Consider the following 20501-nt stretch of genomic DNA (forward strand, 5'->3'; position numbering starts at 1 on the left):
AATTTGAGTGTTCCCAACCCCCCCCAAAAAAACCTCTTTTAGGCTTTTCTGATACCTTAAGACATACCTTGTTAATGGGTGCACAGAATAAATCTAGATAAAGCAAAGATGCACACAGACCCAGTTGAAACCTATGACAGTTTGATAATCAGATGCCGAATATAGTTTCTGAGAAAATAGCTTGTTGATTCTACTCTGACTGGGTTCACATTGCGTCTGTAAGCAAGAATTCTCTTCAGATTTCTTGTGGCTAGTGAAAACTGATATTGACATAAAAGCAAAATGGCGTAATGCAAACTTCTAAAAGCTGAGAATACCTGTACAACAACAGAATGTATATGTGTCTGGGTCAAGGAAATGAGGAGTCACAAAAGCAGAACTCAAAAATAGTAAGACATTGTGTTGTGACAGCCAAAAATGATTAAATTATAAGTGGATGTTATTTTATGCATATAAATATATATGTAATTAAATATTACACCAATAAAAATTCCAATAGGATGTCTAGAACTTGATAAACTATTGACAGAATATTGTTGGGGGAGGTTCACATTTTCTGTTTCTAGTCTTCCTGATTGATAGGAGGAAATGATAGTCATCATGGGCTGACCCTGAGATTAACAAATCACATATAATAGAAACAGTTTGTCAACCGAGTAGAAAAGAGAAAGTGGATATATAACCACATTTAAAAATTTCAAATAGGATGGTGGATTTTAAAGTACAAAGTAAGCCATTCGGTAAATGATGTCATAAAAAGGATTTTTTGGACCCTTCTACCCATAGGAATAGAGTATGGTGGAACCTTCTGAAGGATGAAGACAAAGTTTGAGTGTCATTTATTACTTTTTGAGCAAGGTTCTCTTCATCCTAGTTCTCTGTTTGCCCAAGGATATAAAACTTAAGGATTGACAATATGTTTTATCTCTGTGATTCTTTCTACAATCCTATTAAATTAAAGGAGAAAGAAATAATAAAACCTAACCATTCCTAAGAACTTTCTATATGCAGCAACCATGCTAGGCACTTCACAAACATTGCCATTTATTCCTTAGAGCTACCAGTTAGGTGTCTTGTATTGGGGTTGTTATTCCTTTGAGATAATGTACCCAAAATCTGTTTATATAAAGATGTTGCATAATGTATTCCGATGAAAAAGAAATCCTGCAGATACTGAAATGTTAGAGAATAGTCAAGCATACTGTTTCCTTATCAAGACAAGGGATAGTACATGGCCATTAAAAATAATAAACATATATAGACTTCGAAGGTATCTAGAAAAATTTTTACTACCTGTGACCTAGTAAGAATAGTGTCAGCCATGCGAAAATGGTACATATTAAGGAGTAAAGACCAAAAAAGTGTACAGAATCTTAAGATTTATTCACATTTTACAGTTCAAAGCCCATATCCATAATTTATTAAAGTACTCTGACCTTGCTTTGCATTATCCTCAAAATTATTTTTCCCCAAGTAATTCAACATAGACCCTTACCATCTTACAGTGATGGAACAGTTTAACCTTTCATCAGACAAAAACAGAAACACTTATGTTATCTTTTGTTTTCATTTTCTGCTTTTTTTTGTTCCCTAAATCTGATTTGGGATATTCAAGAGCATAAAAATCTCTTCTGTGCCTGGCTCATTGTTAAAATGGGGGCCCAGAACGATTCTACATACCTAGTCTGCATGCATTCTCTCTATCCCGTTCTCCCTCCCTCACACCCTCACCTGCACACTTTCCTTACACCCAACTAAACTTTCCTGTCTTTCCTTATAACACTAAATGGTATCCTTTACTACATATTTAATACTGACTTAAAATGCGTAAACCTGTGAGACCTTCTTTAAGTTTTGTGATAGTTTAATTCATTGTGTATTCCCTTAATTTGGTTTGAGTCTTTACTTGATTTCTATTGCATAAATGATTTTTAAGCATTTAAATATTTTTTATTTTTAATCACTCTTCAGATGGTTTATTTTTGTTTATTTTTTTAAGATTTTGTTTATTTATTTGAAAGACAGAGATCACAAGTAGGCAGAGAGGCAGGCAGAGAGAGCCGGGGCGGGGGGGAGCTGGGGGGGAAGCAGGTTCCCTGCTGAGCAGAGAGCCCAATGTGGGGCTGGATCCCAAGACCCTGGGATCATGACCTGAGCCGAAGGCAGAGGCTTTAACCCACTGAGCCACCCAGCGCCCCTCAAATGGTTTTTAAATCCCAGGCCTATACAGTAGTTGATTGCTGAGCATTTTAGAATTTTGTTCTTCCTAATAAATCAGTATGTATTTAGTTGGGTTTGGGCAGTCATCTCTATTTAAAGTGGTCTCGATTTTTTTCTTCTTTATACTACAGCAGGTAAAATAAGATGTCAGCTGATAATTGATTAGTATTGGCAGAAGGGGGAAGGTATGTTTCATGGCTTTAGCTCAAAGGTGAGATAATTGCTCGGGTTCAAGCAGTTGAGGAGCCACTGCACATTATCTTACAGAAATCCCTTTGTTTTGACTTCTGAGATGTATCCTAATTCTTAACATCAAAATACTCTGTAGGCCCTCATAATAAAAGATGGTGGATAACTATTATAGCTGTTCTGGGACAGGTTAAACATTCTAATTTGGCTTTTATCTTGATGTTAAAAACAAATACATCATGGAGTACTGAGATTGAACCTGTGTTGAAACCACCCTGAATAACTAAAGGATTAAAAGTTCTGGACTATTGTATTCATTTTATACAGAGGCAGGAGCTTTTTGTTACTTACCTCAGTTCTCAGTTTTTAATTCTGACATCTGTTATCAAATACTCTAATCATGAATTTATAAAACAATTCTCTTGTAGTCCTGTATGTAACTATTGAAATAATTTCAGTTCAGCAAATACCCATTAAGCATCTTTTTTTGTATCAGTTGTGGCACACACAGGGATATATAGTAGTGAGCACGATAGGCAGTCCTTACTCTCATGTTCATTAAGAGCCTGGTCAGGGGCACACATTAATTGAGGAACCGCACAGATAATTGAATTGTTACAAACAATCACTAGTGCTGTGAAAAAGGATACAGGATGACTTGAGAAAATAAGGGTTCTAGTTGCTGCAGAGTATATGGTATTAGGGAGGCAAATACTGGCCTGATGCTAATCATGCAGGGTCTGATAGGCCATAATACTTACATGAAGTTATTTTTAGGAAGATTAATCTGTTGTATTTTTTGTGTTAAAAAATAGATGGTTTTAGGGGTGCCTGGGTGGCTCAGCGGGTTAAAGCCTCTGCCTTCAGCTCAGGTCATGATCCCAGGGTCCTGGGATCGATCCCCGCATTGGGCTCTCTGCTTAGCGGGGAGCCTGCTTCCTCCTCTCTCTCTCTCTGCCTGCCTCTCTGCCTACTTGTAATCTCTATCTGTCAAATAAATCTTTTAAAAAAAAAAAAATAGATGGTTTTAGTGCAGTCATTTATTATTGTCACTGGTAATAACCTTGCCTTAAAAAGCACACAGTTACATATTTCTTACTCTATTCTATTAGTGACCAAGAATTTAAATGAGAAAAGATCAGCCAAATCATCAGAAATGTCTCCAGTGCCTATGAGATCGACAGGTCATACAGCTAAAGCCCATTTACATCAGTCCCACCGAGTAAGCCAGGTACTCCAAGTGCCAGCTGTTAATTTGCACCCCATCAGGAAGAAGGGACAAGCCAAAGACCCTGCCACATTAAGTGAGTATTCACAATTATTACTGTGTTGATTTAATTAAAATTTACAGGGGAGTTAGACTGAAAAATAATTACAAAGGCAAATGCTCAGGAGATGATCTAGTATGGTTTGTATAATTTAATCATCACTCATGAATTTTAAGAAGTTTTAAATTTTAATTTAATTTCTAATTTAAATTGAATTTTAAAAGGTTTCAGTTTGTAGGTATGTATTGACAGCATACCTATTTCAAATGCTGCTTTGAAATTTCTGTAGTCATACCAACAGAAAACGACAGTACTACACTGAGGTACCAAGAGTTTACTGCATTCAGAGGGACATAAAACAGTTATCTAATGTACATGCACCCTATGAGAATGAGGTTGCTTGTTCTAAAAATGTATGTTGTTTGTTTCATTAATGATCACTTCTGAAAAACCTAGTTAGGAGACAAGAAGAAATTGTAAAGTATGTAAAGAAGAGCCTGTGCTTTTTTCCCTGCCCCTCTCTTAGGCCACGTGGAAGGGAAGCTAGGTTCAGTTTGGCTCCTAACATTATTACCTAGCCCATGTATTATATTTAGGACATAATTCAGTAGACATCTGTGAATTTGATTCTGTTTTAGATCCAAAGTTGAGTAAGAAAGGACCCCCAACCCTTGCCAGATTTTCACTCTGGTGCTATCGACACACAAACCAGTAACTTAAGTATAATGTGTTTGCCTTTATGGCTGGGGTATGTGCATATAAAAACGTACTAAAAAAAAAAAAAAAAGATGGAAAGTGTTTAGGACACACAGAGCTAAGTATAAAGTCAGAGGTGACTTTTTGGAGGTAATGCCTAAGCAGAGTCTCAAGGGTTGAGTAGGAAGGAGTTAATTAGGCAAAGATAGCAGAGAATTGCTTCATGCAGAAGAAAACCTTGGAACCTACAAGGAGTTGCTGTGGGCATTGCAGCTGCCTCTGAGGGCAGAGCTATAGGGAAGAGTGTTTGTTGAGAGAGTGATGATTAAAGCTGCTACCTACAGAGTCCTCCCTAAGTGCCAGGCACAACTGAGTGTTTTACTCGGTTTGTTATATTCATTTAATCTTCACTGTAACCCTGTAAGATATCTAATACTCTCGTTCTATAGAGGAAGCATAGAGGGTCTCAGTAACTTAGACGTACTACCAGTGAATAATGGAGCTGGGAGTTGGGCCCAGGCTAATGGTTAAAACGTCATACTAAACAACCTCCCAGGATGATAAGATGCGAAGTCCAAAAGCATGCTTAAATTAGAATATGGAGTCCAAAGGGGAGTTGGCAGTGGGGAGCTGTTGCAGAGATTTGAACCAGGGAAGGTTACGGTCTGTGTTATACTAGAGAAGGACTATAGTATGGAGCACAGTAAGACCTAAGACCGCAGACAGAGAGGCACCTGGGTGGCTCAGTGGGTTAAAGCCTTTGCCTTTGGCTCGGGTCATGGTCCTGGGGTCATGGGATCGAGCCCCACATCAGGCTCTCTGCTCAGCAGGGAGCCTGCTTCCTTCTCTCTCTCTGCCTGCCTCTCTACCTACTTGTGATCTCTGTCTGTTAAGTAAATAAATAAAATCTTTAAAAAAAAAAAAAAAAGACTGCAGAGAGTTCAAACGGAAAGCTAATGTAGTAATTAACAGGATGTTGCTCAGAGCCTGAGCTAGTTGGATAGTTATGGAAATGAAGAGGTAACTAGATGCAAAATTGGTGAAGTCAGTCAAGTTGTGGTTAGGAGTACCAAATGAGACAAATCCTGATCTGGCTTCTTACTTGGATGTCATCACCCAAAAGATAGTTATTACTTGTTCCAAGTAGCCCTTTTCTCCGCTTGTTGTACTGTGGCTGTTATTTTATGATAAATACATTTATATTAAAATAGCATGTAATTCACAGTAGTGTTCAGTATACTGTGATTTAAAGGTCTTCAGTGTGAAAGGGCTGCTTGGTATTATGACAAAGGCCCAGCAAAGATGGGCTCACTTCACTGATTAAAAGTGTGTCAGTAGCTCTTGGACATTTCCTAAAGAAGATAAATACAGAAGTGTCAATATGGTGAAACCATGGCTAAGTTTGACCCACGCTAAACTGGACCAGTTGTTGGACAGTAGAGACAGAACTTTGCTGCTTGTTTCCAAGGGGGTTCCATAATACTATTTTTCCATAAATTCATGTTGTTTCTATTGTCTACTTTTCTCCTGTAGTGTGAATTTAGCACTCTTGAAAAGGGCTGGACTGGCATCCCTGCACACCTGTGCCCCCACAGCACAGCTGCACCGCAGGTAGTGACAGGGCCAACATCCCCACACTGCCCTGGTTGCGTGCCTCGCCCTCCCTGGAGAGGCCATCTCTGGAGGGGAGAGAAGAGTTTGAATCTGTCCCTTCTCTGTTAAGTCTTCCTGCAAAACAAGTGTGTCTTTGGTGGGGGCTGGGACACTATACTCAGACCATTAACTCAGTTTCCCTGACACCACAGCACAAACAAACAACAAAGAACTGTTATTATCTGGTTGGTGCTGACTAGCTGAATTGGAACAAACAACCTAGAGGTGAGAATCTCTGTATGCCATCAGCTGGTCGTTTAGTCCTGTTCGCCATTTAGACATTTCAGTTGACTGCACTAGCCATTGTGTGTCATGGCTTCAGTTATGTAGTACTTGAAGCCACTACAGATATTTTAATTGTGAAGTGATGGTTATTTGCTTCTTGGGTTTTATTTTTAGATACAAATTTACCTCAGAAAGTTTTAGGAACAACTGAAGATATAAGTGGTAAGAAACATCCAGAAGATACTATTTCTGTAGCATCATCTTTACATTCTAGTCCTCCTGCATCTCCTCAAGGTTCCCCTCGCAAAGGTAAGACATAACAGTCTAAGCTCATCCTTATTACACCAAACAACACTTGGTGGCACATGGTTTGTTTTTCAGTCTATAGTGATAATGGAAAGTGGAGAAACATGTAACTTCTAATACTTTTAGGACTTTCATGTTTTAAACTGAACTACTGAGATGCTTTCCAGGTACTGTTCATCATATAACCAGGACTCTTGTATTCGCAGTATGACTCTTTGTCAGTGGATAGCCATAGATAAGAATTAAGGCAGAAGTCACAGTTGTTTCATTCTGTGCATTCTTGATGTTGTATACAAATTTCCAATTAAACGTTTCTGTGGAGTATTTTTTTAAAAGAATTTCTTTAAGAAACTGGTCTTAACCAACTACAAAATTGAGGGAAAGAAACATTTAGGTTGATACATTCCTTTTTTTAATAATGGAGTATTATTACGTTTACTTATCAGGATTTAAAATAACTTATACCCCTGTGGATTTTATATCCTATGTAGGACCTCTTGAGGTAAAATACCTGAAATCTGTCTTGCTCATTGACCTATGTTTTCATAGTTCAGAGTGAAGCATTTTTTTTTTGGTCTTGACTAGCCCTGGGTAGTGTGCATGCAAATGCCATTCATGGTAACTGCACATGTAGCATTTAAAGGGTATGTATATTTCTTACACTGGCCCATCCACAGTTTTTGTTATCCTGGTAAAAAAAAAACTCCTTATTTCTGGCCTCATCTTCACAGATGTAAACAATAAATAAAATTAATGTGTTTAAATAACACAGCACAGGAGGGCACATGGGGTTGAGGAAGGAAGACAACCTTATGAATTCGAGCAGGAAGGAGAAGTTTCCAGAGCTTTCCTTAGCTCCCATGTTCTAAGTTTCATCTCAGTTTTGAGGGTTCCTTTTTATTAGCTGCCACATTTGTAGCAGTTATGTGGTAAGGGATGTCAGACCTGAGTTTGAATTTTGACTCTCTTCCCCACTATAGCTATGTAACTAAGCCCAACTGTAAGGTTGGGTTTCCTGTCCATAAGATGGAACAAAGACCAGCTCTTTTAGAGGCCTCCTACAAAGTTAAAAGAAATAATACTTAGAAAACCTGATAGACGATAATAAGTGTTTAGTAAATTGAGATGTGTTGTCTTTTAAAACCCTGCTGCCACCCTAGGGTAAAATAGCTTCATTGCTAACCTGCCCTACCTACCCTTTGACATAGCTGAGACTAGCTAGAATTTTCATTCAGATTTTTATTAAGAAAAGAGTAGTAGAATTAAATAGGAATAGAAGCAGTGCATATTAACAGGTGTGATTATATAACACAGGTTTCTGACCTTGTGGTATATAGTTCATACATGATTTTGTGAAGCATGAATATCCTGTTTCATTTCTTTACTGTCTGCATGGTCCTATCTGAAGTGCCCCTTACCCCCCAGAGGGGGATGCTGTCACACACACGGTCCTGATAAAGTGGCTGCATGCTCTTAGCACTCTTTCAAGAACAACTCTACATCCTCCACACCTTTTGGAGGCTTTTCAGAGGTCCCATCACAGACAATTCTTTAATCAGGAAACTAGTTGAATTAAATACAGTGTTCTTGCCTGAATGTGACTTGTGGGAAGACGAATTTCCCCATTGCTCTCATTCCCAAAATAAAATCCACTCTCACCACTAGAATCAAGAAGTCTTTTTGCCATTTTGACTTTCATCACGTGGTCAACAATTGACCTTGACATTTATAACTTTAGGAGACTGTCATAAACATGTTTACGATCCATAGAAACCTGAAGAAATTATTTTCTTTAAAACTGTTTTTTACTGTTCTTACATATGTTCTATCAAAACCTCTCCAGTTATTGTATTTCCTTTTATTTCCATAGACATGATTTTGCCAGTAATTTGTAATTGAACAAAAATATTAAACTAGGAGTACATCATTAAGTTCTTGCTAAACTTTGGAATTCCTAGTTCTTGGTTCTTGCTAAACTTTGGAATTAGTTCTTTTCCTAACAGTAAATAGGAAACAAGCCTATCTTCATGTTTTCCATAAGGGGAATTTAAGCAAGAACTTTTTTTTTTTTTGGTAAGTAAGAACTTTTAAAAATAGACATCAGGCAGCTTTATGGAAGGCTGTGCTAATGGAAGGCAACCTTTCCACTTTGGAGATAAACAGGATCAGAAATTGTGCTTTCTAAATATTTACCCTGTATTTACTATTTTTGTGTCCTGTCTGGTTTTAACCAAGCTTTTTCTTAGTAGAATCTGCCTGAAAATTCTAGACATAGTTATTTGTGAGAAGTAATTCTCACATATAATAAATCATACTCTTGTCATATTTTTCTTTATGACAAGTTTTGCTTACTTTGAACAATATTTTATTACCAGCTTGTTCTGATTAAGGTAATTTTTCTCCTGCGTTGTGTCTTGCAATGACTGCAGTGTTTATGCTATATAGTAGACTCTCTGTGTTTTAAAAAAAATATGTTACTAGATTTCAGTTTTTCCAATATTGTCAAAATGTTTGAATTTTTTATAGTGAAATGTTCTATAATAGAAACCAGCCTAATTGTGATTAACTGGAAAGAATTAATTGACTATGACAGGGTTTTTGCATCTCTCCCTCCAGTTGGCAGTATCCTATCTGATCTCAGCATCCTGCTGCGCCTCTCAGGGCCTTCCTCATCCCCTCCCCGTGAGTCCAGCACCAAGATCAGTGGCCAGAACTGCCCCGGAATAGGTGGGGTTTACTTGCAAAAGAAAATCCTTCAGATTACCAGGAGCACAGCCAAAAGAACAGACAGGACCGAGAAGGCCACTGAGGAGAATAGAGACAGGACAAGTTGTGAGAACGCAGCCAAAAAAAGAATGACATCCCCGTTTAGAAGATTTAGGGAAAGAACTCTTTCAAGGGAGAGACTAGCCAACAACAAAAAAGAGGACGCAGATCACCATCAAGCTACAGAAAGCTGTGAGAAAGTGAAGGATGTTAGAAGCAACATCAAAGATGAGAAAGGGAGTGACATCTTCAATTCAAATAGCGGAGGCAACCGTAACACTTTAAACTGCTTCTATACGCGATTCAAGTCTAAAAGGAGAAAGACAATCTGACGGAGTTCCTCACTTAATTTTAGTGTTAAACTTGTTTTCATTTATTAATGTAAATGTAGCTTAAGTTAAGTTATTTATCAAACAAAGTTTAGGCAGAACAATTTAGTGTAAAATACGATTTATAGGCATTTCATAGTGTTAAAGGTACTCTAGCCACAAAGTCATATTTATTTAAAGTGCCTTATTTGTACATGTTATTTTACTAATGTGAGTAAAATTTATACTCTTGTTTTCTGTAGTTGGCTTTATTTCCTGCTGATAGCGACTGGGTCTGTGAATGAAATAAGTAGAGGTACTTTTTAGAAATCAGTATTTACTTTTGCATTAGAACCCCTAGTAATGATCTTATCACCACCTTTGCTTCAGAGAATTTTATTGCTTTTATTAATGCAACTACTTTACAAGCTAAAGGAAAAAGAAGGCAAGAAATTTTATCTTGTCCACATACACTTTTTTTTTAAAAGATTTTATTTATTTGACAAAGATCGCAAGTAGGCAGAGAGGCTGGGGGGGGGGGGGGTCGGTGGGAGGAGAGCAGGCTTCCCGCCAAGCAGAGAGCCTTGATGTGGGACTCAATCCCAGGACCCTGAGATCACGACCTGAGCCAAAGGCAGTGGCTTAACCCACTGAGTCACCAGGCGCTCCCACATACACTTTTTATTTCATTTGCTTTTCATATAAATCTCTGATCGAGACAGGAAAAGGAGATCTGACATAGCAAGTGAAAAATCATTTGGAAACTTGTTAAAAATACAGTTACTGTGTCCTACTACAAACCTCATAAATTCGAATCGCCAGAAAGGGTCCAAGAATATGTATATTAATAACCTTTCCAAGTAATTCCTAGAATTGATTGTATATGAGAAATACTCATCTAACAGACAGAGAGATGTAATTCTAAAATGGTAAAGCAAGTGACTCCTCCAGGATAAAAGAGCAATGGTTTTTTTCGAGAAAGGATTTTTATATTTTATTTGGATGGGGTTTTGGCGGGCGGGGGGGGGGGGGTGTTTTGGCTTGGTTTTTTTGTTTGTTTTAAATTTACCAAATCCATTTTCTTGGTTCTCTTGAAAATTGACCAGTCACTTCCTAAAAAGCACTGAGAAATGACTATGTTGAGAAGATCAAAAGCCTTGTTTATCTCAACTTGTCCTGTGCCTGGTGGCCCCATAAGCCACAGAGAAGTCACCTGTATTCTGGGTCTTCATTTTTGTTTCTGAAATAGTTACCAAAACTACTTAATATGGTTAGTGTTCAACAAGTTTTTTCTTTAATGACTGAGTTATATGTGTATATAAAGCCTATAGTTTTTCCTAATGAGATTTGTCAGGATTGTCTTTAAAGATCATGTACCTTTTGAACCTCATTTTTCCAGTAAAAAGGAAAATAATTGTTTGCTTCTTTGAGACTTACTCCTTGTTGGGATTACTATGGCATTTCCTTTTATTTCTAAATAAGTTTGTTTACTTTTCTAACAGTTAACCAAAACAGACATTATGTACCTTTGACTGCCATGCTACAGATTTATTTTGAGATGCTTCTGCCTCATTCCATCTCTACCCATTTATTCCAGAGAATGGAAGAGAAAATCTCTTGCTGAATCTGCTGTGCAGTAAACCGTAGAACAATTTAAAATAGGCAGATGCTGTTATTTTTTTTTTAAAGATTTTATTTATTTATTTGACAGAGATCACAAGTAGGCAGAGAGGCAGGCAGAGAGAGAGAGAGAGGAGGAAGCAGGCTCCCTGCTGCGCAGAGCGCCCGATGCGGGGCCCGATCCCAAGACCCTGAGATCATGACCTGAGCCGCAGGCAGAGGCTTAACCCACTGAGCCACCCAGGTGCCCCAGATGCTGTTATTTTTGTAACACATTTTTATAAATGTGTCAGTTCTGCTGTTTAATGCAATATTCTGTAAACCTAGTAAAGAAAAAGGAAACCGGGTATAAGATGAAATTCATAGCTAACACAATTGATTTTAAAAATATGAAAATAATTGCTTTGAACTTGGGGTAAGCCTCCTTAGTTGACATAAGCAGAATTATCTGGGGTAAGTATATGGAGTTTAAAAAGCAAAAATATAATTCTTTTTGAATCTTGAGTCCCCTCACCCACCCTTACCTCAAGGTGGTATTCTAGACCCTCAGATCAGGCCATGAAATATTTATGTTAATCAAAGAAGGGAACACAGGGCTAAAAAGAAGTGGAGAAACTCAAGATGTCTGCTTTTTACTATTTTGAAATATATCTAATACCTTCTTATTTTATTAAATGCTTGTAGCTATGTGAGAGCCCAGGGCAGATACACATTTGGACTAGTTTCCTCAGTAATACTGGATTTCGACTTCGTATTTCTTGAATTTGGAGTCAGGTTGGTACAGTGTAGGTAGGTAGATGAGTGGATATGTAGGGGAATGTGTGTAAGAAATTAGCATCATTACATCTACACAGATGGAAACTGAGATTGCTTACTCTGTCTTTTGTTGTTCTTGTTTTTCTTCAACTTCTCCCTGACCACATACCCCCTCCCTGTTTCCTTGCTTTGTAGTTTAATCACTTGTTTTCTCTCATTTAGGTTATACACTTACACCGTCAGCTAAATCTGACAACTTGTCTGACTCCAGCCATAGTGAAATTTCTTCACGATCCAGCATCGTGAGCAATTGTTCTGTTGACTCCATGTCTACAGCTCTGCAGGATGAACGATGTTCTTCACAGCCTCTGGCAGTCCCTGAATCCACTGGGCCTTTGGAAAAGACAGAACACTCCTCAGGGACAGGAGATCATACTCAGCTTGGCCCTGGGTAAATATAGCTGCCCATGTTCATACCACAAAACCTAAGCCAAGTGGCCATTGCAAACAGTGCTCCCCAACTTGCCCTTAGATGATACCCCTGTACCTGTGGAGTGGTTGCAAGGGGATCCATAAAATAATGAGGGTCAAGCATGTATCTTCCATCTCGAATATGCAAATAAGTACTATTTTGAAAGATGAATGGGTGCTCATTTTTGTGTGTACTGAATTTAACTAACTTTCTGTCATGTATGTTTCAATTAGTAAGAGCTCACAGTGAATCTGCTATGGGTAGGGGGATGGTTCTTGTATTGTGGCTATTAAGTTAAGAGAATCCTCAGAAAGACTGTGTAATGGGTGGTGGTCCCAGTGCTGTATCCATTATAGACAGGTTGCGGGGGGAGTATGGTCAGTCCTTGATCTGAAAGTATCATTTAGGGAGTAAGAATTATCAGCTAGCAGAAGTCCAGAAGGTTCTTTTGTTTTTTGTTTTTCTTAAAGTTAGCTGTAAATTTCTATTTAGAATCAGGCAGTATGGAAATCTTGGAGAAAATACTGAGAAAGTTGATTGTAAACTGATTGTTAAATCTGACATTTTTTAATATGAAAAAATTAGAGTGAAGTGTTACCATATTTGTAAAGGTTTTAGACTATGATTTTTTAGACCAAGGGTCAGCCGACATCTCTGTAGAAGTTGAATACTAAATAATATCAAGACTTTGTAGGTCATGAATTCTGTGTTTTGACTGCTCAACCCTGCCATTTTTGCTCTGGAAGAGCTTTAGACAATACCATTTATAAATAAGTGGGCATGCTGTGTCCCGATAAAATTTTATTTACAAAAATAGGCCAGATCTAAGGATCAGATTTGGCCTTGGGCTGTAGTTTGCCCACACCTGCTCTGTACTGTGAATGAAGGGTTCACAAGCTTTTTTTGTTGGGGAGGGGGGCACAGCTAACAGGAGACAAGGAGGGTAAAGGGCCTGATCATAAACATTTCGGGCTTTGAAGACTCCATTTTTCTCTCTCTCAAATTCTTTGGAATGTTTTTGTTTCGTTTAAACTCCTTTTTTTTTTTTTATGATTTTACTTATTTGAGAGAGAGAGACAGTGAGAAGAGAGCATGAGAGAGAGGAGAAGGTCAGAGAGAGGCAGACTCCCTGTGGAGGTAGAAGCCCCTTGCGGACTCTATCCCGGGACTCCGGGATCATGACCTAAGCTGAAGGCAGCCGCCCAACCAACTGAGCCACCCAGGCACCCATGTTTAAACCCTTTAAAATGGGGGTACCTGGGTGGCTCAGTGGGTTGAAGCCTCTGCTTTCGGCTCGGGTCATGATCCCAGGGTCCTGGGATGGAGTCCCGCATCGGGCTCTCTGCTCAGCGGGGAGCCTGCTTCCCTTCCTCTCTCTCTCTGCCTCTCTGCCTACCTGTAATTTCTGTCTGTCAAATAAATAAAATCTTTTAAAAATAAATAAATAAATACAAAATAAAAATAAACTCTTTAAAATACCATGCTTTCCTCCAGACAATACATGCCATTGGCTGAATTTGGCCCCTGAGCCCTAATCTGGAGACACGTGCTGTAAATAATAGTATACATTTTACAGTTCTTGGTTGGAGAAGTTACTCTGTCCTTGGCACTGTATTAGGCTAACCTCAGGGTTAACATTGAAAAACCAAACATGGTTGAGAACATATAGTTGAGAATTCTTTATTCTGTATCCATGTAGAGAGTCTAGCATTATGTTGACCAAGAATGAAAATGTATACTTAATGTTATTCATTTCAAACCTCATTTTTCATTTTCATTTAAAATCAATTCAAGAAAAATTTCTGAGGTAACTTTGCTAATAAGTATTTGAGTTTCCTCCAAGTATGAATATTAATGGGTATAGAGATTAAGTGATGATTGATTACAGTGTCATTTTTTTTTTTCACAAGATTATTTTGGCATTGAACACTTGTGATGCATGTTCGGTAGTCGTTCATAGGCAGTAATACTTGGATTGGACAGAAGAAGGTTTTTCTAGTAAGCCAGTAAATTACTTTTAATGGTGTATCCCCAATTTTTTAGGTGGGCGCTGTCAAAACCATCTCTCGTCAAGAGTTTAGCTGTCTCCTCTTCTATGAGTAATGAAGAGATTTCCCATGAGCACGTCATTTTAGAAGCAGCAGATAGTGGTCGTGGAAGTTGGACTTCCTGTTCAAGCAGTTCCCATGACAACTTCCAAAGCCTTCCAAACCCAAAAGGCTGGGATTTTTTGAACTCTTATCGACATACCCATTTGGATGGCCCCATTGCTGAAGTTGAACTACCTGACTGTGAGCCCTATTCCTGCCCTAAAGGCTGCTCTAGAACTTGTGGTCAGTGTAAAGGAAACCTAGAGACTAATCAGATGAGACAGAGTTGGGCCTCCTCCAGTTCTCTGTCTGACACATACGAACCAAACTATGGAACAGTTAAACGGAGAGTGTTGGAGAGCATCGCACCTGAGTCCTCTGAAGGCTTGGACTCCAGGGATGGCACTGATCCAGTTTATAAAACTGTTACTTCAAGTACAGAAAAGGGCCTGATTGGTAAGTTCTGTATTCTTTGTCATCTGTGGCATTTAGAGATTAAATGGCAAAAAGTGGCATTGGGGATATCTTGGCCAAAATTTTACTCCTGGAAATATTTCTTCTCACTCCAGGCTCTCTTCCTGCCTTCTACAAACAAATTATTTTCAAAAAGTTGACAATTTCTCAAGGGTTTTGGGGCAGGTATTCAAGCCTATTAAAATCAGAGGGCTGATATGAAGGTAATTAATTAAGCTGACAGTTTCATTTGTGTTTTGTTTTTGAGATCTGTGGTTTCATAGAGGAAAGATTGTATTACTATGCAACCCTGACAAAGGGATTATTCTCTTTGTCACCTCATACATTGTTTGGACCACAATTGATGTGATACATGGTAGAAACTTTAAATCTGGTATTATTCTTTAAGTAATAAAAGTGGGGAAAATTGTGATAAGGAAGTCGAAAATATTTTTCGGTATACCCTCCTAACACATGTTATGGCTGTGCCAGCTCCTGTTGTGGGTTCCATTCTGACCACTCACAGCTTTTTTGTTGTATGTGTTCATTTCGTATTTAGCCATCAGATACATTTTTTCATTTATTCATTGAATTACGTAAATATTTAGATATAATAGCCCCTGCTTTTCTATTTATATGGAAGGACTATACTTTGAATCAACTGTATAACATATTAATGAAATCAGTTTAAATTTAAATTACTAAAAATGTGAAAGATGTGCTGATGTTTATAGCACATGTGTAGTACATTTTTACTTGTCAAACTGCATTATAGATTGGGGTTTTTAGCGTGTTGATTTTTTTCCAAGAATTTTCTATTAAATCTTTCTGGATAACTGCTATATGGATAGCTAAAAATGATTGTACAAGGATATAAAATGAATCTCCTGTCCATTTAGGAAACTAGATTTTCAAAAATCTTTTACTGCTTTTCTAAATAACTCTGGGCTTAAATTCCTTATTCTTGTCTTACTGGTTTTGCTGACTTCACCCCTTCCCTCCCTGCCCCATCCTCTTGGGTGGGAATGGAAATCCTTGAAGAACCTGATACTGCATGCAGATTTTGCTGTTAACAGTTGTAGAAATTTCATTATGAACAAACCTCATTGTCTCTAAAAGAGCAGTTAACATTAGAATTATCAGTGGTCTTTCTTAATTTATTCTGCCTACGTGTAGGTAGTGTTTGTGTTTAAAGTTACATCAGCAAGGCCGTCAGAGTGGTTTGTCCCTTAGGTCCCGTGAATTGGTCTTAATAAAATGGAACTTCCTCTTTCTTCAACCTATTTTTCTGAAGTTTTTTGAAACTTTGCCTTTGTCCCATGGTCTACAAACTTAGGGAAGAGGTTTTTAAGTCATATTTTTTTTTAAGTCACAGTTATTTTGAATGTGCACTGAAAATCACAGAAACTTAAGATGGATTTCCTAAAATTATGGCTTTTTTTTTTCTTTTTTCTTTTTCTCCACTTAGTCACAAATCAGAAATTAGCAGTAAGATCCCTGAAGGAATTAGGTCCTCTGTACCCGGGAAGTTTAAGTTGTTGATACACCAGGACTGACAGGTAGTCTCCACAGGAGTGCTGTAAAACGGTGGTTCGTGTCTCAGGACAGGGTGGACAGCCCTGAGACACAGGGTCCAGATGTCATTTCTGCAAAGATCCTCCCTGTCAGCAGAGCATAGGTGTTCAGGTTAAACTGCTGAATGGTTCTGACTGTGTCGTCCCCAGGGCTGGTGTCCCCGAAGAGCCAGGCAGCTATCTCTGAATTGGAGGGGGGGTTGGGAGGGGCTCCACTGAAGAGGGGGGCTTGTCATCACATCACTTCTTTCAACTCTCTGTCACTCTGGTTTTGTTTATAAGACCTAATGTGATATATGTGTTTGAAAACGGGTTTAAATATTAAGTTTTAATCATTATGTTTTTAATCTGCTCTCTCTGTATTCAAATATATTCATTTAGTCTATTTTTGAGTTCTGTTTTGTCACTATAAGTTTCAGTATTTTTTTTCTTTCATTTCTTAGATTTTTCATTAACGTTTCCATTGCTTGTTTTTCATGCCAGTGTACTGTGTCACCTCACCCAAGAAGGAGGATAGGTATAGGGAGCCACCTCCCACTCCTCCAGGATACATGGGGATTTCTTTAGCGGACCTAAAGGAAGGACCCTACCTACACCTAAAACCTCCAGATTATAGTGTGGCAGTGCAGAGGTCAAAGATGATGCATGACAGCCTCTGTAGACTGCCACCAGCCTCTCTCGGTAGCAGCCCCGTGGCCTGTGTTCCGTCGAAGATTGTAACTCAGCCTCAGAGGCAGATTTTGCAGCCATCCCATCCTAAGCTAGCAGATGTGACTGATGCAGATAGCGAAGCAGATGGTATGTTGACAGACTACCTTAATGGGTCTCAAATAAATTGCTGAATACATGAATTGATCTTTACTCTGTTATTTCTTATAGTCCTTAATGTTTACTTCTAACTGCTATAGCAATCTCTGTTTAAAAAAAAAAAGAAATCCCTCAATGTGGTGGTGTATTTTTTGAATGGAGTAATCTGCATGTTTCTGTGTGCCCAGTACCCTTCTTCCTGCTCAGATAGTCTTCTTTTTTTTTTTTTTTTAAAGATTTTATTTATTTATTTGACAGAGATCACAAGTAGACAGAGAGGCAGGCAGAGAGAGAGAGAGGGAAGCAGGCTCCCCACCAAGCGGAGAGCCTGATGCGGGACTCGATCCCAGGACCCTGAGATCATGACCTGAGCAGAAGGCAGCGGCTTAACCCACTGAGCCACCCAGGCGCCCTCAGATAGGGTCTTCTTAAATCTGACCAGCAGTGGCTCAGTCTGATACGATCATTTTGAGAGGAGGCACTTGACCTTAGTAGAGCTGCATTTCACATTGATGCATGAAAACTGGAAAGTGCCACATTACCTGAAGTCGTGCTGTTCGTGTAGTTTTTCTTAACAGCAGAACTCTTGACTGACTGCAGCTGGGGCAGTATCTTGCAAAATGATCTGCTTTATTAAAAATAAATGAAATTTTATCCCTTCAAGCAGTAGAGTAATGAAGCGATGAAGTGGTTAGGGCCTCAGTGCAAGCAGCACTCATGTCATTGTAATAAAATCTGGGCCTTGATGGGATATTTGAGAGGATTTCTTGGTTGAAAGTGACTAGTTCTCTAAATAGGTGGCTAGATTTTATGTTGATTGTCATTACTATGCCTCATCTACCACTTAATGGTGTCTTTACTATTTTCAGAAAATGAACAGGTCTCAGCAGTGTAGCCTTTGGAGGACCCATTGGAAGTGTACCAGAAGCCGTCGAGGAAGGAGTGGGCAGAACCACCTCATGATTCCGCAGGCCGTTGTTGCCAACGAACAGCTTGCTACTGCTGCTAACCCAGAGGTCTCGTTCCCTGTACTCTGAGCGATGACCTAGCCCTGAATCATGCTTCCTTTTATTGAATCCTTGCAGATGCAGTTTCCTCACCTATGGATGTTGTGCCTGGAAACAAGTCTTTACTTCGCATACCAGACCTGCCTTGGGACCACAGTTACTAGAACAGATGCAAACTTGGGAGTCCTCCCTATGTATATCAGTATACGTTTTTCTTAAACCAACTTATTTTTAAGATAGTAGTTTAGTAATTATTTCCAAGCCATAGCTTGGGTTAACAGACAAATTCAAAATGTCTGCCATTACCAAGGATATTCATGTGCATTTGAAAAGTAACTTATTATTTGAAGTTTGGTGGTTTTCTTCGTTTTGGGGAGCTGTCATTAGCAGATGTTTAGGTTTGAGGTCATAAAACTCTCTGGTCTGATCAAACTGAAGTCATCTTTACCAGATGATATGCTTAATCTAGACAGAGATGAACTTGATCTGTAACTCCAGTGCAATGTAGGGTCTCCATTTGAGTGGGATAGGAAGCCCTTTGTGGTTGAGGTCTTAGGAAGATACTGCCCTCGGCTGATTTAGAAGGCCAGCTGAAGCTGCCACAGGGTTTCTTCTCAGTCCTTTGGGACAGGGAGGCTGTGACTGGGGGGAGGAGCCACCCTCATCTCCAAAGAATGAAATTTTTTCTCAAAAGAAAATGTATACTAATCCCTTCTGAAGTGCAAGTCATGCTGCATCTAACTAAAAGTATAAATCCATTAAGTAGAGAATGGTTCAGTAGAGTTCTACAGAAATCCCAAACAAAAATTTTTGACTGCTCAAATGTGGAGTTCTTCTTTCCAAAGGAAATGTAATCATTGGTCTGTAACCATGGAGATGAATTCAGCTGCATGTATGTTTTGCAGCCGCCCCTGCACCCCATCTCAGCATGTGTTCAACCTTGCCCAACGCTGCAGCCCCCAGCTGCCTGCAAGAAAGCTTATGAGCACACCGAGGTGATAAGTGGTTGAAAATTTTAGGGGGGGACAAAGGAGCTTAGAATTATGGGAATGATTCTCTTTCTGTACTCAGTTTAGCCCTTTAGCCCTTGAGAGGAAAGAGATACATATTTTTAATAGCCTATTGGGCATGGCGCTCCTAAGTATTTAATTAAAGTTTCAGTGACTGTTTACTGGATGATCTAGACTTTCCACATTTTTACTAATTAAATACAGTGTTTTCTATATCTTAAGTTTAAATTTTATCATGTTTTTTAATGGAAATGTAAGTGAGAGCTTAATAAACTTCTGTGATGACTACCAAAAAAAGAAAAAAAAAAAAGCAAGTAAAAGGAAAAAAAAGCCAAAGCCATTCGTGTGCACTACCCAGATTAACATGGAGCCAAATGGGTTTACTTCTGAGTGGTTGTCCATATGTGAATTTATAGGATTTAGCTCGTTTGTGATTTCCTTTTTTAAGAGTTTGTTCTCATTTGTCCCTAGCTATCTCCTCCCTCTCTCACTTTCTCACAGTCCCCTTCAGTTTTTGTTCCTTTGTTTTTTTAAATAGTAGGCTCCACGCCCGCATGGGGCTTGAACTTGTGACCCTGAGATAAAGAGTCACGTGCTCTACCGACTGAGCCAGCTAGGTGCACACCCTACCCCCCCCACCCCCCCCCATCCCCTTCATTGAAATCATAATTCATTTCCAAAGTGGTCAATGGGAGTAGTCTATGTTTTCCTTCAACATGACTGTCTCTTCATTTTAGGAAAAATAGCTTATCTGAAAAATTCCTTTGGGCAAAAAAACCCCCATGAATTTGAAACTTAAAGCCTTAAAAATCCACCTGCCAAGTATGTTAGAAAGAGGCTAATTGACTCTGTAGCTTTCTTGTTCCATTGACATGGAAAGTGGCCTGGATCAAAAATCCTGGTTTGAAAGTCACACTGTCGTGATTTAACCTAAGAACACTGGTCCTCTGATCACAGAAAATGTCCCTTCGTTGATTTACATAATAGTGTTTTCATGTCCGGGGCAAAACAAAAGAAAACGAAACATACTTCTGTTATAGTTTTCTTTGTGTCAAGTTTGGTTATGTATTCTTATTATTTT

At 38.8% G+C, this 20501-nt stretch overlaps 1 protein-coding gene across 6 annotated transcripts in view; it reads left to right on the top strand.

The window, feature by feature from the left end:
• RAPGEF6 (Rap guanine nucleotide exchange factor 6) overlaps positions 1–19387 on the top strand; it is a 190205-nt gene extending 170818 nt beyond the window's left edge. For 4 of the 6 annotated variants that reach the window (XM_046000273.1, XM_046000274.1, XM_046000275.1 and 1 more), the window contains 6 exons: positions 3522–3713; positions 6426–6560; positions 12230–12458; positions 14523–15025; positions 17080–17394; positions 18273–19387. In XM_046000273.1, the coding sequence (XP_045856229.1) occupies positions 3522–3713; positions 6426–6560; positions 12230–12458; positions 14523–15025; positions 17080–17394; positions 18273–18298 (1400 nt within the window). In that variant the 3' untranslated portion in view covers positions 18299–19387. Of the gene's footprint in view, positions 1–3521; positions 3714–6425; positions 6561–9173; positions 10136–12229; positions 12459–14522; positions 15026–17079; positions 17395–18272 lie in introns of those variants that run through there. The other 2 variants (XM_046000277.1, XM_046000278.1) reach the window with 2 other exon arrangements.
• The last annotated feature ends 1114 nt before the right edge of the window (positions 19388–20501 follow it).

The sequence above is a fragment of the Meles meles genome, chromosome 3 (assembly GCF_922984935.1).
Source record: "Meles meles chromosome 3, mMelMel3.1 paternal haplotype, whole genome shotgun sequence".
NCBI lineage: Eukaryota > Metazoa > Chordata > Mammalia > Carnivora > Mustelidae > Meles > Meles meles.